Here is a 25,839-nt window from a genome sequence, read left to right as displayed (position 1 = left end):
GTTTATTTGGGTTTCCTCTTGTTTTTTGAGATAGGCCTATAATGATATGAACTTTCCTCTTACGGCTGCTTTTGCTGTGTCCCAAAGTTTTGATATGTTGTACTATCATTATCATTTGTTTCTGTGTATCTCCTGATCTCTCTTTTTATTTCTTCTTTGACTCAGTCATTCTTCAGTAGCATGTTGTTTAATGTCCATGCATTTGTGGTTCTTCTCACTTTCTTTTTACGGTTGATTTCCAGCTTCAAAGCATTATGATCAGAGAATATGGTTGGTATGATTTTAACCCTCATATTTGATGAGGCTATCTCTATGTCTCAGTATGTGGTCAATACTTGAAAATGTACCATGTGCACTAGAGAAGAATGTATAGGCAGCTGTTTGGGGATGAAAGGCTCTGTAAATGTTAATTATATCCAGTTGGTCTAATGTGTCATTTAAGGACGTTATTTCCTTATTGATTTTCTGTTTGGATGATCTGTCCATATCCGCCAGGGGGGTATTTACGTCCCCTGCTATGATAGTGATTGGTCTGTTTCTCCCTTTAGTTCTGTTAGTAATTGCTTCATATATTTTAGGGCTCCCTGATAGGAAGCATAGATATTAATAAGTGTTATGTCTACTTGACATGACACTTCATTATTATCAAGTGTCCCTCAGTATCTTTTTTTACCTTTTTTATTTTGAAGTTTATTTCATCCAATATTAGTAATGCTACTCCCGCTTTCTATGAATGCCGTTTGCTTGAAATATTATTTTCTATCCTATCACTTTTGAGTACAAAGTTATCTTTGAGCTGAGATGTGTCTTCTGGAGGCAGTGTATGGTTGGATTTTGTTTTTTGATTCATTCTGCAACTCTGTGCCTTTTCATTGGTGAGTTCAGTCCATTTACATTGAGGGCAATTATTGAAATATGAAGTTTTCCTATAGCCATTTTATCTTTTGCTTCCTGGAAGCTCAGTGTTTCCATTGTTTCTTGTCCTTGTCTGTCTGTTTTTGTTTTTGTTTAGTTTAGTTTAGTTTTGTTTTGTTTTATTTTGGTTGGGTGTTGTGAATTTTCCCTCTAGTTCTTCTTGTTTTATTTTTATACTTCAGTTCTGACTCTTTGGCATGTGGTTACCATTATAAATTGGTAGAGGATAGTTTTATATATATAGTAGTCCATTCTTCTGCGTGTGCCTTATCTGCATTTCCCTTTGCGATTTTGTATCTTTGAATCCTCCCCTTTTCTGTCATTGTTGTCTCAATTTGTCCCTATGTATGCTGAATGTTCATTACTATCTTGCTATAGCAAATTTCTTCCTACTGTTTAAGCTTAGTAATGGTTGCACTCCTCTGCTTCTATCTGCCTGCTATTCGTCTTACTCATAGTTATGTATTTTTTTTTTGTCATTTTGTTTTAGGTGAGTTGACCTCTTTCAGTATGTCCTGTAATGCAGGCTTCATAGTGGAGAATTCCCTCAATTTTTGTATGTCTGAAAAGGTCTCTATTTCTTCTTTATATATATAGGAGAGTTTAGCTGGATCCATTATTCTGGGCTTGTAGTTCCTTTCACTTAATAATTTGAATATTTGATTCCACTTCTTTCTGGCTTGTAAGGTTTATGCCGAGAAGTCTGACAATAATTTAATAGGTTTTCTTTATAGGTTACCTTCTTCTTTTCCCTGGCTGCTCTGAGAATTCTGTCTTTATCGTTGATTTTTGGTAATTTTAATAGTGTGTCTTGGAGAAGGCCTTTTTGGGTCAAGATAATTAGATGTTCTTTTGACTTCTTGAATTCCAAGTTCCATCTCATTCCTTAGATTTGGGAAATTCTCATCAACTATTTGTCTGAACCCCTTTCTAACCCCTGCACCTTTTCCTCCTCTTTGAGAATGCCCATTATTCTTGTTTCCTCTCCTGATGGTGCCAGCTAGTTCTTGTATTTCTCTTTCATTCTTTTTCTTTTTTTGGTTTCTATATTCTTCCCTCTGATTTATTTCTAGATTTCTGTCTTCGATATCACTGATCCTTTCCTCCATTTGGTTGACTCTGTTTCCCAAACTTGTTATTTCATTTTTCAACCTTGCAGTGTGTTCTTCATCTCCAGAAGTTGTATTTCATTCTTTTTGAGGGTTTCAGTCTCTTTGCTTAAGAACTCATTCTGCTCATCTACTTGTTTTTTTCAATTCCTGAAATTGTTGATATGAATTGTTTGGATCTAATTGTGTTTTTTCAGAAGTATCATCCTGAATTCTCTGTCTCTTAAGTTGCATATTTTTGTGTTTTTAAGCTTATTTTCTAAGATTTTTCTCTTCTTTTCTGAGATGACTTGTCACTTTGGTTGTTCGTGGTGTTTAATGGACTATTTCTCCTCCTGGGCATTAATGGAAGTGTATTCTGCTATTTTTTTCCAGAAAGATTTTTTATATAAAGATCTCTCTTTAGCCTGTTGCAACTAAGGCGTTTTTCCTTTGTTTTCCAATAGGTGGCATCTAAGTTTCTTGGATCCCTGCATCATATAAAGTCTTATTTATAATGCCTTTTGTTTCCTTATAGATTTTGAATCACGCTCACTACCCTCAGTCTCAGTCCCTGTCAGTGTTAGCGACAGTTTCGGTAGCATTTGCTCAGATTCTCCTGGGGCTCCATGATGTTCGGTCTTGGAGGATATGGGGGGATAGGCCCTCTTCTTTGGAGGTTAGGGGCTGCAGCTCAGACTCGCATTTTGCAGTCTGTTAATAAGCAGCTGTTGCTTCTCTGCCATCTCTACTTCTCTGCTGTCCCCACCTCTCTGCTTTCTGTTCTAATCCCTGGATACTGCCGCTATGTGGAGCTCACAGCTCTCCCAGTAAGGGTTGTTCAGAGAACCCACTGCACGTTCTCCTCTCCTCCTCATCCTGCAGGTAGCTCTGGCTTATTTGTTCTCCCAGTCAACCTCTCAACTCCTGGGATTCTGACCTTTGGTAGCTCTTTGTGCGTATCCCACGCTCAGACTTGCTGGTGTGCAAATTGGTTGTTTTTTGTTGAGTTTTGGATGTTCATCTTATTGTTGTTTCAATGGGAGAGATTTGGGGACAGCTCTCTGCCATGTTTCTGACATCACAAGATTGCTTTTCAAGTTAATTAACTTATTAATGGAGTAATTCAATAAATATTGAATACCTATAGGGCATAAGTAGTTTACTAGATGTGAATTAGAACATATTCCTGTCTTGTCTTCATAGGATTTATAGGTTACTGAGGAAGGAGGCTGTACAAACATTGATAACATTCTCCTTGCTCAATTATGGGTATATGAAGAGGACTTTGTAGGGGCACAGAAGATAATACTGACTCTACTAAGGACTAAGGGTAGCCCTAACTGAGGAAGTCATGTTTTCCTGGCACGATAAGTAATTTCTCAGTCAGACGAAAGCAAGAAGCAACTATCTCTGGGCATAGAGAACAATATGTCCTAAAGCACAGGTCATATAGGCCTGGTATGAAGCAAGCATGAGATAAATGGCAAGAGAATGAAAGCGAATGACCTTGACTGCTAATTAAGGAACTTGTAATTCTCCAGATACTTTAATAAGTCTACATGCACTGCTGGTGGTGATGGTTCAGGAAAAATGGATACTCATACTGCTAGTGGAAATTTGAGCTATTATAGTGTTTTTAAGAAGTAATTTTGCAACGTGTAAAATTTTTTAAATTAAAAATATATTTTTGGCTAAAGGAATAGTTTTAATCAGGATTGTATTTTAAGTACATTTTAATGACTTAGGAAATGATAAAGTTCTAGCAATATTTCTTTAAATATAAATTTGTATATATTTCGAGGTAGAAACCATTGAATTAGGCCATGAAAGGACAGAAGAACCCCAATATCCATAGGATGATGCACATATGTTGTTTCGGCCCCAGACATATGATCCACGGTGCTCAGGTGGCCTTTGTTCCTGCAATGTTTTTTGAAAACAATAGGGCTTTATTTTCCCCTTCCACTCATGCATATGCATGTTGTATATATCTGATCAAGTGTAACCCCTCATTAATGGCTTACCCTCACTAAATCCAAGGTTTTGACAATCTTAAATTATAATTCTTCTGTATCCGACCATTTCTCTATATTTTATTTCAGTGACTATTAACATGATCTACATCATCTAGCTTATTTTCACCGATCACTTTCTATCCAAGTACCTAGATTCCAGTAGAACAGAAGCTCCACAATTTCTGAGAAGTAAACGCTGGTTTTAAATCACATTCTGCTCATCTCAGAGTGTCTGTCTATTCCTCTATTTATCAAAAAGAGAGTGAGAGACATCCTTCAAATTAAATGACTAGATAAGTTGGAAAATATTATGGTGCTGAGTGTACAACAATGAATTTTGTTATGAAATAGTAGCAAAATTTTACTGTGATCGCCATCTAGTGGCTGAACTTTATACTTTCTTACGGTGACACAGATGATGTCCTTGTGATTCACAGTAAGGAGATCGAAATACTGGAAATATTTGGCTTTAATGAATTTTTTAAAATTCAGTTATATAATTTCTATTTGCATTATAGTATATGTTATTCTTGAACATATAATGGATATATGTCCATCCTGAAAATAATTTTGTCCCAAATATGTTTTTAAAAAAAGTTAATAAAGAAACCTTTGTCATATATAGTCTGTTTAAAGAGAAATTAATGTAATTTCTTGAAATAAAAAAAGGATGATAATGTTCACAGTAATAAAGAAAACACAAATTCCATGAGGTGGTATTTCTCACACCAGTATTAGCAGGACAGTGCTTCATCACAGACTTCTTTTTTTTAAACAGTGTGGCACACTATAGTTACACAAAGTTAAACATGTTTTGTTTTGTTTTCCTGCAGAATTAATTACAACCCTTAATGACATTTTAAAACTCAAAAGGGAGTATAATATGTTGGTTTTCCCCACAAAATTTGTCATAGTTTTTCTTGTACTTCTCATAACATCTCTGAACAATACAAACTTATACTAAAATCAATTGATTACATAAATTCGTATGTAATTTTTCTTAGAAACATAATCTTTAAACTGAAAAGCCTCATAATCTAAATTATAATTTTCTTTATGATTTAGTGATCCTCAAATTTTATTATATGAGATACTTTTATGTTATAATAACATGGTTAATATCACAAGAATTAATTATCAACTCATTGAAATGTTATAACAATTAGTATTCTTAAGATAGTTAATACATCTACAGCCCTGCTACCCTGAACAAGCCCAATCTCGTCTGATCTTGGAAGCTTAGCAGGGTTGGGCCTGGTTAGTACTTGGATGCGGAACTACTAGGAAGATGAGGTGCTGTAGGCGTAAAAATTAAAAAAATAAGAGAGTGTAAGCTGACAAGGTCCTTGCAATCTGTGAGGTCAACCAAGTGTTGCTTTGCCTAAAAAAAAAAAGATAGTTTATATGACTTTTAGTTGCATTGTTTTTAGTTAACAGTTCTAAAATAGCAAGGAGGAATATCTAATTTCTAGTCCAAGTTGAGTACCCTTAAACACAGTTCTTACAGGAATGAAAGACAATTCATGACAGACTGAAACATGTAATTTCTTTCATTTTTTCCTAACACATTAGATCTTTTTTAAATCTCATTTAGCTCTAATTTGACATTGTTTCTAGTTACCATTTTTCCTTTAGTCTCTCCTGACTCATCTCTGTTCCCTACCCTTAAAAACTGGTATTCTCTAGAGTTCCTTGGTGCACTCCCTTGTCCTTCCCAGCCCTGCTCTCTGTCACCTCTTCCATTCACCTATCCTTTACCCTCTCTCCTAAGTCTTCACCCTCTATTCTTTATCTATACTTGAGACCTGTAGGGACCCAAGTCAGGACCTCGAGAATCTTTTCTCACTTTCAATCTATTGAAACCATGGTAATATCCATGGTTTCATTTTCCTTTAACTACTTACGAATTCCTTCTCACCGCATCAGTCTCTTTGCTCAACACTTGCATTTCCAATGGCCTATAGACCACTTCCCCTGGATGACCCTGAGTCTCAAACTCAATGATTCTCAATCCAGCTTTGGTATCTTGCCCCTGAACACACACCCTCTATTCTTTATCTATACTTGAGTCAGGACCTCAAGAATCTTTTCTCACTTTCAATCTATTACCAAGACAATACTGTTCTTAAATGTCCTTATTTTTCCACTCTCTGGTCTTTTCATCACGATCAAACTTTCTTGACTTCCTTCTGGACTCCTGTAAGCACCTTTAACTACTCTAACCTTCTTACTCATAAAGGCTCTAAATATACAACTAATCACTCCACTTTCCATTTTATCAGCATAAAATTCAAAAAAGTTCAAGTTCTTTGCACAGAATATAGATCTTTTATAATTTTTATTCCCTCCCCACCTTTCTTTCTGGCCTAATCTGCTCAATCTCCATACATGCCCTTTACTCCTGCTGTACTGAGATCCCCTGTGCAACTGCTCATTGTGTACATATTCTCCCTGTAAAACCCTTGCCCATCGTGGAGTTGCTGGCTAGGTCTAATGTGTCAGCACTTAAAAAATAAGATACCTCTTCTGCCTAGGTCAGGTGCCCCTCCTCCGTAATCCCTTCACACACTATGCAGCTACCTCTGATTATACCAGATTCTCACTTCATGGTGACCACTCATTTTTTGTTATAAATCTGTGTATTCTCTATAGAGTGGGATGTCCTTGAAGACAGCATGTCTTTGTATATCCTCCTGTCCCTAGCAGCAAGCACGGCAGCTAGTCCTTGAAATGGGTTTGAGGAATGTTTCTTAGATTAAGGAATGTTGTTTCATTTCATGGCCTTGTTCTCAAATAGTATTAGGAGAAATCGTTTTTCAATTCATGACTTTCATGAGTGGTATTTTTATGAGTAACCAAAATGTCCCAGACTTTATCAGCTTCAAAAGCCACTCTTCCCTTTAATGCCCAAGAGGAATCTGAGCCTCTCTCTAATTTACCTTACTGAGGTTGCCGTCTTTGTTTTATTTCTCATCCCAAAGAACTTCTCAGGCAGTGTCCCTTCCTGGTGGTGGCTGGCTTTCTTAGCATTGGCTGACTTCAGACCACTGCTTCGCCTCTACGCTGGTCGCCTCTTACTGTCCTGAGACCAACTTTGGGTTGGCTAATCTGTTTTTTTCTGTACTGTGATGTCCCAAGGGCGATGGGAGGGTGTGCAGAACCTAAGGATTTAAGGACTTGAAAATAGCTGCTAGCTACAGTTGTTCTTCCAGTCTATGATTCTAGACCCTCGAGGATCATGTAGCATCCCATTTTCCAAGTTACTCTTCCTAGTCTCTGATCTAGGGGGTAGTATTATCATAATTTAGTTAATGGTACCTCTATAGTCAGAATATTTGATTATTAATTCTGACTCTGCCACATACTAACTATGGACCCTTCATCACGTTACTTAACCTCTTTATGCTTCAGTTTCCTCCTCTATAAATTAAGGATAATAATAGTACCTACCACATAGGGTTGATTTAATAATGACAAGATTTAATACTTGTAAAGTAGTTATAATAGTACCTAGAACATAAAAGGAACTCAGCAAGTATTAGCTATTATCTTTTTTTTTTCATAGTCAGCCTAGCTTCCTCTAATAGGTGTTTCTTCCAGATCTTCATGGTATCCAAAACCCATTTTTGTGGGTTCTCCGAGAGAGTATATTCTCCATCTTATTCCACTCTCTCAAGTATTCTTCATTCTGCTGTAGTAATCTTTTCAAAGAACAGTTACTAATGGAACTATCACATTTTTCAGGAGATATCAGTCCCTGCTCTATACAGGTATGTGACATTACATTGTACTAGAGGTTCTAGCCAGGGTAATTAGGTAAGGAAAAATAAATAAAAGTTATTCAAATTGGAAAAACAAGCAAAACTATATCTGCAGATGAGATGATCTTATATAGAAAGTCCTAAGGAATACACACATATACACACATAGCTACATTAATAAATGAGTTCAGCAGTGTAGTAGGGTACAATATCAATATACAAAAATCTAATGGTATATATATATACACCAGAAATGAACAATCCAAAAGAAAGTAATAGTACAATTCTACATATAATAAAATCAAAAAAGAATAAAATACTTAGCATAAATGTAATAAAAGAAGTGTAAAAACATGTATGCTGAAAACAAACTATTGTTGAAAGGAATTAAGACTTAAATAAATGGAAAGATATCCCATGTTCATAGGTTTGAAAAGTAAATATTGTTAGATGGCAATACCCCCAAATTGGTCTGCAGCTTTGACACAATTATTAATTTACCAGTATGCTTTTTTTGAAAAATAAAATTGGCAAGCTAATCTTCAAATATGTGTGGGAATGCAAAGGACTTGGAATAGCCCAAACAATCTTAAGAAGGGGGAAAATTTGGAAGATTCATACTTCCCAATTTCCAAACTTACTACAAAGCTAGAGTAGCCAAAACCTTACAGTACTCTCTTCTTTGGCACTGACAATGGAGGTGGCAGCCATCTCCTATTCTGTATCATGGCCTCCCTCAGAACTTTTGTGAAGCCCAAGGTCATCAAAAAGAGGACCAAGAAGTTTATCTGGCACCAGTCAGGCCAATATGTCAAAATTAAGAGTAACTGGAGGAAACTCAGGAACATTGACAGTAGGGTATATAGAAGATTCCAGGGCCATGACTTAATGCCTAACATTGGTTATAGGAGTGACAAGAAAACAAAGGACATGCTGCCCAGTGGATTTCGGATGTTCCTGGTCCACAATGTCAGGGAGCTTGAAGTGCTGCTGATGTGCAACAAATCTTACTGTGCTGAGATTGCTCACAACATCTCCTCAAAGAACCATAAAGCCATTGTGGAACGAGCAGCCCAGCTGACCATCAGAGTTAGCAATTCCAATGCCAAGCTGCGCAGCAAAGAAAATGAATAGCTTGTGTGCACATTGTGTTTCTGTTAATAAACCATAAAATTCTGCCAAAAAAAAAAAAGAAAAGAAAAAGGCCATATAGTACTGGCATGAAGACTGGCATGTAGATCAATAGGATAGAATTCAGAGGCTGGAAATAAACCCAAATGTCTATGACCAATTGAATTTTGACAAAGGTGCTAAAACAATTCATTAGGGAGAGAATAGTCTTTTTAAAAAAATAGTACTGAGATAACTGATTATATTCAAAAGAATGAGTTTCAATACATATTACACCGTATACAAAAATAAACTAAAAATGGGTCAAAACCTGCATGTAAGAGTGATAACTGTAAAATTTACAGAATAAAATATAGGTATACGTATAACCTTGGATGAAGCAGTGATTTCTTAGATATGAGACCTAAAGCACAATCAACCAAAGAAAAATAGATAAATTGAACTTAATAAAAATTAAAAACTTTTGTGTCAAAGAATGCTACAAAGAAAATAAAGAATCAACTGAATGAGAATATATTTGTAAATAATCTGGCGAGAAATTTTTATCCTAAGTATATAAATAGCACTTACAATGCAACAAGAAAAAGACAAATGATCCAGTTTTAAAGTGGACTAAGGATTTGAATAGACATGTCTTCAAAGAAGATATACAAATGTCCAAAAGTACATGAAATGATGCTCAATGTCATTAGTCATCAGGAAAATGCAAATTCAAACTGTAATAAAATACCACTTCACACTCAGTAAAGTAACTAAAATAAAAGACAATAACAAGTATTGATGAGGATGTGGAGAAATTAGAACCTTTATACACTTCTGGTGGGAGTATAAAATGGTGAAGCCGCTTTGGAAAATAGTTTGGCAAATCTGCAGAAAGTTGAACATGGAGTTAACCACATGCCCCAGTCAATTCCACTCCTAGGTGTATAGTTAAGAAAATTGAAAATATATATGCACACCAGTGTTCACTGCAGTGTTATTTGTAATAGCCAGAAAGTAATAATCCAAATGTCCATCAACTGATTAATGGACACTTAAAATGTGATACATTCATACAATGGAGTATTAGTTGGCCATAATAAGGAATGAAGTACTAATACATGCTATGACATGGATGAACCTTGAAAACATGCTAAGTGAAAGAAACCAGACACAAAGGCTTCATATTATATGATTTCACTTATTTAAAATATCCAGATTAGGCAAATCTGTAGAGACATTTGTTTCCAGGGGCTGGAGAAGGGAGATGAGGAATGAGTGCTAATGGGTATGGGGGATGAAACTGTTCTGAAATTGGATAGCAGTCATTAAAAGCACTCTTTTGAAGTTAAGTAGACCTTACTACCTTTGTGACCTTAAACAATAATAATAAACAACAAAAATTTACAGTGCTAATGGTGTGTTAACCCTGTGCTAATTCCACTACAACCTAATGAAGTGGGTATGTTATATTTTCAGAGGAGGAACCTAATGCATAGAGAACATGTTACTTGATGTTCCAAACCTTATTTCGTCAGCTCTGAAATAGGAATAATTATCTCATAAAGTTTAAGAAGACTAAATGAGTTGATATGTAATATGGTCAGTACATTGTTGATACATGGTACACACTCAGAATTGGAACATCTCGTTATTTTTAAGTGGATGCCATGTGCTCTATATCATCTTCGTGTAAAAAGTCATGCTAACTTCATGTAAAAAAAAATCTGGTTTCTTTCACTTAGCATATTGTAGTATTAATAATGTATAACACTTTGTTTTTGAACACAGGACCCCCTGGAGCAGCTGTCCTTCCACCTGCAGGATATCCAGGAGGCTTGCCTATGGGATACTATAGTCCACAGCAGCCCAGTACCTTCCCCTTGTGCCAGCCAACTGGTGGTACCCATCCTATCCAGTACCAGCCTGGCAAATACCCAGTGCCAAATCAGTCTGCTCCAATAACATGGATGCCAGGACCAACTTTTATGCCGGACTGCCCTCCTGGTCTGGAATACTTAACCCAGGTACTCCACACAAATCCAATTCATATTTTCTAGTGAAATGTGATTGAGGATCCAACAAGAGATAAAAAGCTGGATTGAGTCGATAAAGTGATGGTGTCTAGTTTATGAGACTGTAGGAGTGACGGTGCTAATTTCAGAAATGTGAAGGGAGATCAAAGAGTATAGGCATGTTTTTGGTGAGATGAGTATGGTTTTCGTAAAGGATGTATGTTGAATTTTAAAACATTCAGGATGTCCTGTTGAAGGCAGTTTAAAAAATAGGAATATGAATGTAAGAAAAACTATGAAAGATTCTAATTGGGGTGCCATTTGCTTAAAAGTAGAGTTAACATCAAGAAAAGTAACATAAAAAAGAACGGAAGAATGGACAGTGAGCGAATTACTGAGTGCCTTAGCCCATGGCCCTTTCTCATCACCTATAGCTTTTATCATCCATGCCTGTCACCCTCCAAAACATGTACTGTAAATAAAAATAGGAGACCTACTAAGTATTGCTCCAGACTAAGTTCCAGAGAACCCCTTGCCACAACACAGTGACTTCCTAATTTATATCAATATAGACATTCTGGAGCTCCCAGAACACCCAGCTTAGAAACTGGGACATTATGCCAAGTTGATATGCCAATAGTATTGTTTAAAAACCTGTGTCAGAAACTCAGAAAGATTGCTTAATGAAAAGAAGATAAAGCTAGTATTGGAAATACTCGAAAGAGGAAGTGTTGAAATACATTACAATAGGGACTTGCCAATATATGTGTTTTCAGTATAGTCAAGCAAGTATTCCTTGGAGTTGACATGTTTCTCTTCAATTTTATGTACTGATAGAGACCCTATTAATCTGCATTGAAAACCATTGGTACAATGTTATAGTGTTCATATTTGAAAGTCAATACAGTTGGATCAGGAAAATCTGGATTTTACATGAGCCCAAAATTTTGTTTTAGTGACATATTAACAAAATGTAATGCCAGCCATTCATGTAAAGTGCTCAAGTAAACTATATTATTTTAGAAGCTTATAAAATCTTTATAAGTTAATGAAGTTTAGAAAATTTTTTATACTCAGTGATAAATAACAAATCGTTTTGGGAAACCCAAGATCTTGAGTCATTTTTTTTTTTAGTGAATAGCTTTAATATTATTCATTTAAATGTTAAAAAATTTTCTCAATTTCTTCTATTACTCTGACAGAAGTTACTTTAACATATTTCTGGAATTCTTTCCCTTTCAGGAATGTTTTGAGTTTAAAAAAATGAAAAAGAAACAAAACAGGTTTGGAGCCCAACAAACCTGGTTTTTAATCCCAAACTCTACTCCTTCCTCAGTCTACAACCTTGAATAAGGTTTGTAATGTGCCTAATATTTTTGGCACACATGGCCCATCCAATGGATGATAACTATGTGGATGTTATTAGTTGGAACACCTTGTATGTGAGCAAAAGACACAGAGCCAGTTATGTCCTTTATCATATTCTTTATTCTAGTTTTTTTGTAATCTCATGTGCAGATTACATAAATCTTTGTCAGGACTGTCAAGATTCTGTAATATCCAAAGTAGTAAGATTTTATTATTTATAGAGTACTGGCTTGTCCAGTAACTCCACTAGTTAGAGAGCTGCTCCTTAACAGCCATAATATTAGTCGGCAAACTTCTACATAAATGGGCATTATTTCTTTAGAATATTTTGCTCAGCAATGGATTCTTTTACCAAGCAGGGAATATTTTTACTTCTCAGTTCTAAATTTTAACATTCTCGATTGTTTTTTTTTTCAGTGGCCACTTTTGATATTTTTTAAGACTTGTTTAGACTCCCTCACCTGATTGTGTTTTCATACAAGAAAAAGGTTTTAATGAAGGAGTGTGTACTCTTGGTACCCTACAGTAAGCAATCAAATCACAAAACATTCATGTGTAGTTATTTGAAATTTTATTATCATATTTGTGTGTTTTTCATTAATTAATGTATTCAACAAATATTTAGTGAAATATAGCATTTCAGGCAGTGTTCCGGGCTCAGGGGTTTTTTTTCTCTTCTGCTTGAATGTTCTCAAGTATAACAGATAATGGGTCCATTAAACTGTCTCTCTTTAGAGTGATTCCTAAATAAAGTTAAGGTAAAAGTTTATTTAATGATATTCTCAACCTCCGGTTTCAAGGTATCCCACCTCAGAAAGTTTCCTGTCCTTTGTCTTAATCCTATTCACATGCTTCCTGCCCTCTCAGACCCTCCCTTTATTGAAGGGTGCACCTAGGGAAGGCCATGGCCTTTAGTAGCTCAAGTAAGTAGAAGTTGATATGTTAATCTCTTAGAAGTATCTGGCAAATAATATAAAATTGGACACTCTAGCTGATTCACTTCCCCTAAGCCACTGAGAAAATTGCTTTATGACAGTGTTAATTTGTCCTGAACTTCCTGAGCAACTCCAGTCTGTGGGTGACATGTCAGAGACCAGTGAGTAGGGACTAAGTAGAAATAACCTATGTTAACCCAGCTTCTTCTAGATGCTGTTACTAAACGATTTTCTGATATTTTAGATAAATGTTTCAATCTTTTATAGTAGAACTATGAAAAAGTGTTTTCCTATCCAGACAGCTCTACTAATAACCATCTAGTCAGGTGCAGATAGGCTAATTTCACTTGATTTCAAATTGGTATTTTTGGTAAAATAAAAAAAAAATTATATTCCATTCAGTTTCAAAAGGATATTTTGATTTCAGTTGATACATTTTAATACCTAGCTCATCAGTTTCTTTTCTAATGCCAATTTGATTTAATTCTGTCATTTCTATCTCTAATTGCTTTGTTCTCTCCCAACAGTTGGACAACATACACGTTCTTCAGCATTTTGAGCCCCTGGAAAGTATGTATAATTCCCAGCAGTATTCAGCAGTATTTGAATAAGGTGGAAATTTGCATTATCCAATATCTAGTTCCTTATTTATTTATATTGATCACTTTTTAGTGATTCGGGACAAAACAGGATATCCTCTTTTCAAGAAAATAAGAAAGGGAATTATTTTATATAATTTTACCTATTTATACATTATATATAAGTTCTTAGACTTGAAAAGGATTTATATTTTATCTTGTCAGCCGTCCTACCTTTCACCCATCCCAACTGCTCCGTATTAACTTTTTGTGGATGAGAAAAAGGAGCCAAGGGTCAAAATTAGTTATCCAGGGGCACCAAAGTCGTCAAATCAGTGACAGAGGTGGAAGCAGAATCTAAATCTGCTGAGCTCTAGTCCAGCTCCCTGTTTTGGAAATAAGAAAAGAAATCACAGTTTTTAAAAAGCCATTTTGCTTTAAGCCTTTAAAAGGACTTAAAAAAGTTTTATTATAATTGACATACAATATTATATTAGTTGCTGGTATACAGCATAATGATTTGACATTTATATTCCCTATAGTGTGCTCACCCGAATGACTAGTAACCATCTGTCACCATACAAAGTTATTACAATAATATTGACTATTTTTCCTATGATGTACATTACATCCCCATGACTTTTTTTGTTTTTAATAACTGGAGGTTTGTACCTCTTATTCCCCTTCTCAAGGCCCATTTTAACTACTTCTAATTTAAGATGGCTTTCTCATTTTATTTTTAGTGATGACACATTTTGAAACTAATAATAAGTATGATATTAAAAACAACCTGGACCAGATGGTTTACATTGTAACTGAAGACACAGATGACTTTACCAGGAATGCTTATCGGACACTAAGGCCCTTCGTCCTACGGGTCACGGACTATATGGGCCGAGAAATAATGACAATGCAGAGGCCCTTCAGATGTACCTGCTGTTGCTTCTGTTGTCCCTCCACCAGGCAAGAGGTCAGAGAATGGAAGTTTCCATAGTTTCTTTCTGATCCAACTCCACAGCATGGTTGTGCTCTTTCAAAAACTATACAGAAGAAAATTTTCACTGGCTCTGCCAGTCAGAAAGAAGATAGTGAGGAGGAAGGAAGCCAAACTGCCTCACCTAAGGAAAATTACAAAGGGCTTTTCTCTTGTGGGTTCATGATCTCCAGTGCTAATTGATTGGTCAAGCACAAATTAGTTATTCACTGACCACAATTCTATCAGTTGTATAGTAAATTAGAAATTTATCTATCACATAGAATATAGTCACATTTATCTGAGGGTTCCCAGATAAAGTATGTTAAATTTAAAAATATACTGTTAGATTCGTAAGGGACTTTACTTTTACTCTACCCATCACAATCTACACCTTGCTATATAGATAAAGAAAAAAAATTAAATGCCTGATGAGGGTGTTATGTGGTAGGTGACAGTGCTAGAACTGGAAGTAAATGTGAACTGCTATGCAGTGTCTGGCAGATGGTGTAGTGCTCAATGGATATTGGCTGGATGCATGTGTGCACGCGCGCGCGCGTGTGTGTGTGTGTGTGTGTGTGTTTCCTTATATTGGAGGTGAATTTCTGCCTCTTACCCTTGATTCTTTTGTATAGTAAGCATTTTTTTTTTCATATTTATGACTTTGGCTTTGCAAATCAAAGCCTCTAAGAGCAGCCTTCAAGGTTATGGGAAGCCAGGATAGAGTAAAGCAAATCAATATTACAGCTTTAGGCCATATATGGAACTTTTGTCTCACAACATTATCTAGATATTTTTCTGATTTTCCAATTTTACTTATATTCATGTGTGTATATTTAGTTCTATCTACTATGTAGATTCCTGTATTCACCACTACAATTCAATCTGTTCTCTATCCACATAATTTTGTCATTTCAAGAATGTCATATAAACAGAATCATATAGTATGGTACCTTTTAGGACTGGCTATTTTCAATCAGTGTAATTGTCTAAGATTCATATAAATGGTGACATGTATTAATAATTCATTCCTTTTTATGGCTGAATGATATGAATTCTTTAAAAAATTTATTTGTATGCAGTTTTGATTTTTATCTCAACCCTAAACTTATATGAGATCTCAGTCTTAGGAAGGTATCAAATTTATGTTTGTATATTTGTGATTGTATATATATGAACAGTAATATCTGTTTTTAAATAATTTTTATTTTTCGATTACAATTGACATACAATTTTATATTAGTTTCAGGTGTACAACGTAGTGATTACACATTTGTATAACTTACAAAGTGATAACACCGATAAATCTAGTATCCATCTGATACCATACATAGTTATTACAATATTATTGTCTATATTCCTTATGCGATACTTAACATCCCCATGACCATTTTGTAACTACCAATTTGGACTTCTTAATCCCTTCCCTTTGTTCACCCATCCGTCCAACACCCTCCCATCTGGCAACCCTCAAAATGTTCTCTGTATCTGTGAGTTTGTTTCTGTTCTGCTTGTTTATTTTGTTCTTTAAATTCCACGTATAGTGAAATCATATGGCGTTTGTCTTTCTATAACTTACTCCAGTTAGCATAAACCCTCTAGGCCCATCCATGTTGTTGCAGATGGCAAGATTTTATTCTTTTTTTTATGGCTGAGTAATATTTTGGTTTATATATGTACCACCTCTTCTTTATCTATGCCTCCATTGATGGACACCCAGGTCGCTTCCATATTTTGGCTATTGTAAATAATGCTGCAATGAGCATATGGATGCACATGTCTCTCTGAAGTAGTGTTTTGGGTTTCTTAGGTTAAATCCCCAGAAGTGGGATTAGTGGGTCCAGTTTTGTCTCTTGCTATAGGCTTTGTTTTAAAGTCTATTTTGTTTGGTATAAATATTGCTACCCCAGCAGTTATTTTTGTTTGTTTGTTTCCATTTTCATGAAATATTTTTTTATCCCTTTACTTTCATTCTGTGTGTGTCTTTCAACATGAAGTAAGTCTCTTTTGGGCAACATATGTAAAGGTCTTGTTTTCTTATTCATTCAGACACTCTGTCTTTTCATTGGAGCATTTAATCCATTTACATTTAAAGTAATTGTTGATAGATGTGCAGTTGTTGCCATTTTATTATTTATATTTTTTATCCTTTTTTCCTTAAAGAAGTTCCTTTCACATTTCTTGTAATACTGGCTTGATACTGATGAACCTCTTTAGCTTTTTCTTGTTTAGGAAGCTCTTTATCTGTCCTTCAATCTAAACGATAGTTTTTCTGGGTAGAGTAATCTTGCTTTTTATCACTTGAATATTTCCTGCCAGTCCCTTCTGGCCTGCAGAGCTTCTGCTGAGAAATCAGCTTTCTGTTGAGAAATCAGCTTTCTGTTGAGAAAGTCTTACGGAGCTCCCTTCTAGATAACTAATTGCTTTTCTCTTGCTGCTTTTAAGATTCTCTCTTTGTCATTCACCTTTGGCATTTTAATTCTGCTGGGTTTTGGTGTGGGCCTCTTTGGATTTATCTTGTTTAGTACTCTCAGTGCTTTCTGGGCTTGTATGTCTATTTCCTTCTCCAAATTAGAGAAGTTTCCATCATTATTTCTTCAAATAGGTTTCCATTTTCTTGCTCTCTTTTTCTTTTCCTTCTGATACCCCTATAATGCAAATGTTGGTACATTCGACTCAGAGGACCCTTAAACTATCCTCATTTTTTGGATTTCTTTTTCTTCTTGCTGTTCTCATTAGGTGTTTTCTGCTACCTGGTCTTCTCAATCACTGATCTGATTCTCTGCTTCATCTAATCTACTGTTAATTCCTCCTAATGGGTCTTTCATTTCAATTATTGTATTCTTCATTCTTTCTTGTTCTTTTTTATGTTTCCTATCTCCACTTTTATATTTTCTATCTTTTTGTTGAAGTTCTCATTGAATTCATCTACTCTTATTCTAAATTCATTGAGCATCCTTCTAACAGTATTTTAAACTCTGCATCTGGTAGATTGCTTATCTCTATTTTATTTAGTTCTTTTTCTGGAGCTTTGTTCTGTTCTTTCTTTGGGACATGTTTCTTTGTCTCCTCATTTTGGCTGCCTTCCTGTGTTTGTTTCTATGTATTAGGTAGGATTGCTATGTCTCCCAGTCTTGGTAGAGTGGCCTTATGTAGTAGATGTCTGGTGGGACCCAGTGGTGCAGTCTCCCTGGTCACCTGAGCCAGGTGCAATCTCTGGTGTGGATTGTGTGTACCCTCCTGTTGTAGTTGAGCCTTGGTTGCTATTTGCACAATAATCCCTTGGTTGTGAGGACTGACCATGGCTACAGTGAAGATGCTGCTGTGCAGGCGCTGACACTACAGAGCAAGATTCACTTTAGCAGGGCTCTGGTGTCTGCCCAGTCTGCCCTTTGGACGTGTCATCCTTAGAGGCTGCAGAGTGGTGCTTCAGTTCTGACTGAAGCCAACTACCTGGTGAGGTGTGCCAGCCCCTGGACCTCCTGGAAGAGGCCCTGCCACAGGCAAAGTTTATCCAAGTTTAGCTGCAGCCTGTGCCCTGCCCAGGACCACCTGGCTTGAGCCATAAAGCAATCCAGATGGTTGCTACCCTTGCTGGGCTTGAATTCCTTGAGAGAACAACTGTGAACTAAGGCTAGCTGCCTCTAGTGCCAGGCGTAGGCCTGCTTAGCAAGAGGTATGGGGTATGCCACGGCCAGATCTGCTTATTTGAGTTTTGTGAAAGTGTGAGAAATTTTAGGAAAATCCACAGCATAATCCAAGACTGGCCATCTGTATGGAGGGGGCTTGAATGGGCCTGCTTGTTGGGTGGGTGGGGTCTCAGTGAATCACCATGGCCAGGTGACCAGTATTAGCCAGATTGAAGGAGACTGAGATATGGAGGCAGGCCTGGAGAGAGGAGGGCTCAACAAAAGAACAATGGCTTCTGCCAGCACTTCTGTCTGTGAGAACACTGCTCTTCTAGCCCTTGCCCTGAAGACAGACAGTTCATTTCCTCCCAGTATGTTCCTATTGTCTTTCCAGCTGCTGTCCCAGCTCTGGAGCTCAGAGCAAGTGAGTCCGTCAGTGGGTATTTCATGTGTGGACCCTTTAAGAGGAACTCCTGGGACTGTAGCAGCCCTCTGTCTCACTCAGCCACAGACTTTGCTGGTTTTCACAGCAAGGAGTCATGGGGACTTCCTAACACTGGAACCCTAGGCTGGGCAGCCTGTTTTGGGGCTGGGATCCTTTGCCTTTTCAGGGGGATCTCTGCGGCTGAGATAGCCCTTCTGATTTTTATCACATGCCAGTGTGGGACCAACCTATTATGTGTCTCTGCCTCTCCTACCTGTCTTGAAATGACAATTTCAGTATGTCTTTAGTTGTAGGACTTTTATTGAGCTAGACTTTAAGTGATTCTCATGATGGTTGTTTTGTAGTTTAATTGTAATTTTTATATGCTCCTGGGAGAATACAAGTACAACATTTACCTACTTTTCCATCTTGATCTTCTGGATATTATTATTATTATTTGAACAATAATATCTTGATCTGATAATTCATGAAGCTGTGTAGTTTTGCCCCTGAACAGACCTATGGGACTCAGAATTTTTAGGAAAGTATGTATGACACAGAAAAATTGCCAGTAGAACTTTTCATTGGTCTTTTACCAAATAATTTAATTTTGTGACTTGTTATTATTCAATATAAAGATCTTAGTTCTTCACAAAGGAATATTGTAAAGATAATTAGCTAAAAAGAGAGTAGAGGGCAGTATTTTAAAACTCTTTTAAAATGGCTCTATATACCCAAAATGTTCTATTGTTTTTCCCAATATACAGTTTTCAGAATGCCTCTTTTTTTGTTTTCTATTATAATTTTCATGTCCGAGATTTAAATTTAAGAAGTTAGCTTGTTACTGTTTTATATACTGTGCCAGAAGACTTGAGACACCTATATCAGAGACAAAGATCTTCATTACAACACAGAAAGCAGCAGGAGCATTAGCATATTTGTTTAGGTACTCTTGTTCCCCAGTTCTATGTGGTCGATTCAAAGAAACCCAGGCAGATACTATATATATGTATACAGCTGAGAAACACTGAGCTTGGAGAACTGGCCATTATATAATAAGTAGTAATTTTGTCCCTAAGAGAAGCATGACATTTTCTGTCAAGACTGTTCACTGAAATGCAAGCCTAAGAAATAGCCTGAGTAAAATGGAAGGCTTTCCCAGTAATAATTTCCCCGGTCCTTAAACAAATTAAGAACATATCTAAGTTGTGTGTATTTATATATGTATGTATGTAGCATCCTCTTCTCTGTCACTGCTTCATTTGTAGCTGGAGGTACAGTGTCCTCCTGGTGTCACCATTGGCTTTGTAATGGAACACTGGAACCTGTGCAGAGCTGTTTACAGCATTCAAAATGAGAAGAAAGAAAATGTGATGCGAGTGCGTGGGCCATGTTCAACCTATGGTTGTGGTTCAGATTCCGTTTTTGAGGTAAACAAATGTAAAAATAATGCTTTTAACTATTTTTTTTTTTTGCTACATGTATTAACATACCTCAGAATAATTTCGTTTTAATTGATTTTTTCATGTGAATGAATATAGTAGTATGAAGAAAGAGTTAACTGGTTGACATCAAATGATTTTTCAAATTATTGATAGTGGATTGCTTAATATTTTCCAAAATATGAGCTCCTTCTTTATGATTTCAATGTTTGATAAAGATAAGAGAAACTATTAAAACATTAAACCTGATAGTAAATAGCCTGACATAATCTAGTAAATAACCTGACATTATTCATTTTATTCTTACTTGTATTTAATTAACCATTTTTTTAATCAAAGATTTCCAAAAGTAGAAAATAGGTCCTGCATAATGAACGTCCTCAAAATAGCACAGAACATGTAGACACCCCTGAAGTTCTGAAAATTGCTTATTTGCAGGATAGTAGTTTATCTGTGTTCTCAAGAAATATGACCACACTGATAAAACATGGATAAAACTCATAATAGGTTATAACATTTTCTCAGGAAAAAGAAAAACATCTTTTTGTTTTGCCTTTATCTTTGGATATAAAATGATTGCTTATAATCTGGCAAAGGAGATTCCTAGACATTTTTCCTGAGCTTCTTAGAGTCCTTTCTGACTGCTTGCAATTCAGCAAGGCTCATCATCTAAAATTGCTCATTTGGGTATTTCCTGTGACACAAAATAAACTTTCCTTATATCACCATGACATCATTTTTTAAAAGACAATGTAAAGAAATGGAAAATGTAAATAAGCCAAATTTCAGGGTCAGGATGTGTGGGATAATTCTGATCACCAAAAGATAGTATCCGAGTATTTTACTCTGGCAAGTGCCAGAGTTTCCTTTTAGAAGCTGAAGTCCTTCAGGTTCTTGGCATAATTTAAGAAGACAGCATAGGTTTGTTTGGCCTACAAAAACTTAATTGTTTATATGGAGTTTGTGAAGTGTACAGAACCATTCTTCATGGCTTTTGCTACTGTGGAAGATTACCTCCCAATCCCCAATTCCTCCCTTTGCTACTATACTACAGAACTTCAGATCAGTTCAAATCATACCTCTCTAATAACTCACTTGATGAAGAAAGAACACCAGCTTGAGAAGTATAAGATATACTCCTGCTCAGTTATTAATCGGTTGCAAGATAGTTAATCTTTCTTGGCCCTAATTTCCTATTTGAAATTATGTTATTACTATATTCACTTCCTGCACTATATTTATGCTATCTCAGTGTAAGCTGCTTGTAAATAGGATAAAACATGCATTATATATATTTTTAGTTATCATGAAGTCAAATTCTTATCTTTCTAGGTCAAATCCCTCGATGGTGTATCCGACATAGGCAATATTATTAGGAAGTGGAATGGTTTGATGTCAACAATGGGTGATGCTGACCACTTTGACATTCACTTCCCTTTAGACCTGGATGTGAAGATGAAAGCCATGATTTTTGGAGCTTGCTTCCTCATTGTAAGTCTTTCGTTTTTGACTTATCCTGAGAGAATTATTCTCTCTGATGAGTAGTAGTGTAGAATAGTAGAAAGGCAATAAGCTTTGAAACTAGATCAACTTCTGTCTCTACCACTTAGTAGTTACATGTTTTATAGTGTTTAACACTTGCAAGCCTCTGTAAAATGGAGATAAAATATTTATATTTTTTCAGAGTTATGAATATTAACTATCATATGAATAAAAAGGCCAGGAGAATGCATGGGAGATATTAGACATCCAATGGATGTAATTGTCATCATTGCATGTTATTATTTTCACTACTTAAAAATACTTGTCTTGTGACTTCTTAATGGAATAAAATAATTCTAAAACTGATATTCTTTTTCTCTACCTTACTGCCTCTCTGTTAGTGTACTCCTTGGTGTTGTACCACCCTTAGATTTAATAGGTGCAATTCCTTTGCTATATTTCTGACTAATTAATGGTTAATACTCATAAGTAAAGCATAGAAATAAAATTGACAATATTTACCCTAAAAACCTAATTAACATATTATAATTAGTACATTTAACATATTTAATATTGATTATCAATTGTTCCTCCTTTTAATAATAAAAATTTAGTTAATTAGTATACTCCAAATGGAAAGTTTATTGGCTACCAACAATTTTAAGTTTGTAGTTGATGCTCTTGATATTAGGTTCACTTTATAAAGATTTATTATATTTATTCTTTTTTTTTCTTCAGTTCTTTTTAAACTTTGTTGCATATATGAATCCCTGGGGGAATCTTGTTAAAATTCGAATTCTGATTCAGTTTAAGTCTTGTGGATTGGAGGTGGGAGCGGACTGAGATTCTGTAGACTTATTTATTCTTAGCTGAAATAGGAGGGTTGCCAGATAAGTTATACAGAATAATACTTTGTGCATTGCATTTAATTATCTACTTTTATACATATAACTCTCTCTCTCTCTCCATATATATATATAATTACTTTTGCAATTTTAGGACTTCATGTATTTTGAAAGATCTCCACCACAACGTTCCTCAAGATAGATGGACACAGCAAATCAGCAATTATGGTAAAAAAAAAAATATTAGAAAAGTTGAATTAGGCTTACAGTTAACCCTCAATTATTTGCAAATATATTTATCTGCTTCTGCAGATTATTTTTATTGGGTGTTAGCTTGGACAGGTAGACTGAGAGATTAAGAATACTTACAAGTGTTTCAATTGAGTGTCTACTTGCCTACTTGGTAGATGAGGAGTTCATCCTGAAAAAGCTATAGCTCATTAATCAAGTAAATATAGATACAATGAGCTTGAAAACATTTGAACATGAGATAGGGGAAATGAATCTCAGCACTCTCACATTAATAGATAATGTCCATCAACATATCCTATTGCCGAAGACAAATTTAATTCAGGATACAAAGAATGACACTTTTTCTATTTAAAAACAAAAGGGAGGCAGACAGATATTTTATTGGAAAGGAAAATTTCACCTCTGCACATATATCAAAGCTTCATTTTGTAAAATTGATAAAAGTTTCAATGGAAAATTTAATCGTATTAAATTTTTTTTTTTTTTTTTAATCATAAGGTGTATGTTTTCCATGTCTCTTCCTTCATTCACTAGCATGAACAATCAAGAGCTGCCCTATATATGAAGACAAGGTCAGACTATCAGGAAAAGAGGTGACTAGGGACATAGCCAATCTGGATCTGATAGCAACTTAGAGACATCAATGCCCCTCTAAAAGCTTGCATTTAATACATTTAACCTCACTTGGTAACAGATACATTATATGCAAAATATATTTGCTCCAATCTCTAAGATTGCTTATTGAACCTTTGTATCTTGTTTGATGTGACACAGAGGTGGTAACTGTTTTTTCTTTCAAGAAGACCCCTGATAATCACTGTGCTGTTTTAATTGCAAGAGCTGCAATGTTTTATTTTTTTAATTTTGAAATGCGACAGTCTGTATAGCACTTTGTAAAAGCAAAAACTACAAATTCTGATACTGCTTAATATTGCTTTGCTGCTTTTTAAATAATAGATAAATCTGTCTTTATGCAAAGAAAATAAAACAGTGAATGTGCATCTTATCTGGAATCTATAACTTATCAGTACAGATTGTATAGGATCAAAGTAGTTTATGTATAAATTGAACTTGTTTGTATTGGATCAGCATAGTTAAAGTATAAATTGTATTTGTTTATATTAACTAATAGCAGCAAAGTGTTAGTGAATATACTCTGATAAATCCATTTGCTTCTGTTGCACTTTAGTTTCCTATTTGGATATGGATTGTGTTCTTTGAACACAGACAGTACATAGAATGGAATGTAGTCTTCTGTTCCTTATTAAATAAAGAAAGCATGAGTGCTCTTAGATTTGGATATTCTGAGATGAGGGCCTTTACCCACAGTTCTTATTGGAATGAAAGAGAGGTACCTCACTTTAATTACATTCATCTTTCATGGTAAAAGTTGTTTTACTCAATTTCTTGTAATGTTCATTTTTATGCATGACTACTAGATTTTTAAAAACTATGTAAAAGTTACTGCTTTCTAAAATAGTAATTACTTTATATATAATTTCAGTCTTAAACGTATATATTATTTCTTATAATAATGCCTGACATTTTCTATAGAAAATCAGACAATTAGTATTTAGAAAATTTATTCATTTTTAAACTTTTCATTTTTACTAGCCTACATCTCATTCCAAGACCTACTGCTTAACACTAAGAAAAAATCATTTTTAGCATTTGACATTTTAAATTTGTTTAAAGTTTTTGTGATATTAACATGTCTCTTACAGTTATTTCTTTAACAGTAATGTGTCGTATTTTTATACTACAGTTCATATTATATTTTCTATATTTCTTAATGATATTTCTCAATGTAAAATTGGTGAGATTGATTAAAAATAAGCTCTTCTCTGAAATTTGTGTACTTTCAAGCTTCATTGTATTGTTTTTGGCTTTTAAATAAATATAAAATGGCTTATAGTAAAATAATACTGTTTTATTTTTTGACTTGTGATTGAGTCTTTGCTATAGACTATATTTGTATTCCCCCGAAGTTTATGAAATACCCCGATGTGATAGTATTTGGAGGTGGGGCCTTTGGGAGATGATAGCTCATGTGGATGGCGCTCTCATGAATTGGAACAATGCCCTTATAATCTGCCAGTGCCTTTATCTTGGACTTTCCTACATCCAAAACTGTAAGAAAAGTTTGTCGTTTAAGCCATCTAGTCAATGGTATTTTTGTTACAGCAGCCCAAAAGGATTAAGACAGAAATTTATGCTGAGAAGGAAGGTACTGCTTTAACAAGTACCTAAAAATGTGGAAGTGGCTTTGGAACTGAGTAACAGGTAGAGACTAGAAGAGTTTCGAAGTGTATTCTAGAAAAAGCCTAGATTGCCATGAACAGAATTTTAAATGATTCTGGTGAGAGCTCAGAGAGAAGAAAGGAGAGCTGTAGCTTAAGCCTCAATCTTCTTAGAGAATGCCTAAGTAATCCTGAACAGAATGTTAGAAATAATGGATGGTAAAAGCCATTCTGTTGAGGTCTCAGATGGAAATGAGAAACAGGTTATTGAAAACTAGAGGAGAGACAATTATCATTTAAAGTAACAAAGAACTTGGCTGAATTGTATTCATGTTCTAGTATTTTGTGAAATGTGGAACTTGCAAGCAATGAAACAATATTTAGCTGTAGCGAGTTCTAAGTGTTAAAGGTGTTATTTGGCTCCGTCTGACTGTTTATAGTAAAATGGAGCAGAGAGAAATGATTTGAAAATGGAATTGTTAAGCGAGAAGGGAGCAGAATTTAAAGATTTGGAAACTTCTTAGCCTATCCATATTGTAAAAAATGACAACACTAAAGATGTGACCAAGGAGATTAATGTGGGTCAGCATTCTCAAGGGAAGCCAAGCATCATTTTCCAAGACAATAGAAGAATGACCCCAAAAGCAATTCAGTGAGCAGCAGAGCTGCCACTCACATTTCAGGTCCCAGTACAAGGGCCTGATGGGCACAGCAGTTCAAAGGAGAGGCCACCAGCACCTGTGGGAACCTCTATCCACGGTCTG

General features: G+C 35.4%; 2 protein-coding genes across 13 annotated transcripts in view; both read left to right on the top strand.

The window, feature by feature from the left end:
* Window positions 1-24,703, top strand: part of PLSCR4 (phospholipid scramblase 4) — a 54,029-nt gene extending 29,326 nt beyond the window's left edge. For 11 of the 12 annotated variants that reach the window (XM_039851609.1, XM_039851603.1, XM_039851605.1 and 8 more), the window contains 7 exons: window positions 10,684-10,919; window positions 13,738-13,780; window positions 14,532-14,758; window positions 20,083-20,244; window positions 21,589-21,747; window positions 22,738-22,811; window positions 23,334-24,701. In XM_039851609.1, coding sequence (XP_039707543.1) covers window positions 10,684-10,919; window positions 13,738-13,780; window positions 14,532-14,758; window positions 20,083-20,244; window positions 21,589-21,747; window positions 22,738-22,785 — 875 coding nt within the window. In that variant the 3' untranslated portion in view covers window positions 22,786-22,811; window positions 23,334-24,701. Of the gene's footprint in view, window positions 1-10,683; window positions 10,920-13,737; window positions 13,781-14,531; window positions 14,759-20,082; window positions 20,245-21,588; window positions 21,748-22,737; window positions 22,812-23,333 lie in introns of all 12 variants that reach the window. The other variant, XM_039851611.1, reaches the window with a different exon arrangement.
* LOC120593723 (60S ribosomal protein L32-like) lies at window positions 8,384-8,984 on the top strand. The gene has a single exon (XM_039851612.1). It carries the CDS (start codon window positions 8,509-8,511, stop codon window positions 8,914-8,916), a length of 408 nt encoding a protein of 135 aa, XP_039707546.1. The 5' UTR covers window positions 8,384-8,508; the 3' UTR covers window positions 8,917-8,984.
* Window positions 24,704-25,839: the final 1,136 nt, after the last annotated feature.

Source organism: Pteropus medius, unplaced genomic scaffold (genome assembly GCF_902729225.1).
Source record: "Pteropus medius unplaced genomic scaffold, Ma_sr-lr_union100, whole genome shotgun sequence".
Classification (NCBI taxonomy): Eukaryota; Metazoa; Chordata; class Mammalia; order Chiroptera; family Pteropodidae; genus Pteropus; species Pteropus medius.
The sequence above is the reverse complement of the archived record's forward strand: the minus strand, read 5'-3'. Positions and strand labels throughout refer to the sequence as shown.

Excerpts from the sequence above, each read along its gene's own strand:
- LOC120593723 (XM_039851612.1), top strand. The coding sequence starts at position 8,509 with ATGGCCTCCCTCAGAACTTTTGTGAAGCCCAAGGTCATCAAAAAGAGG.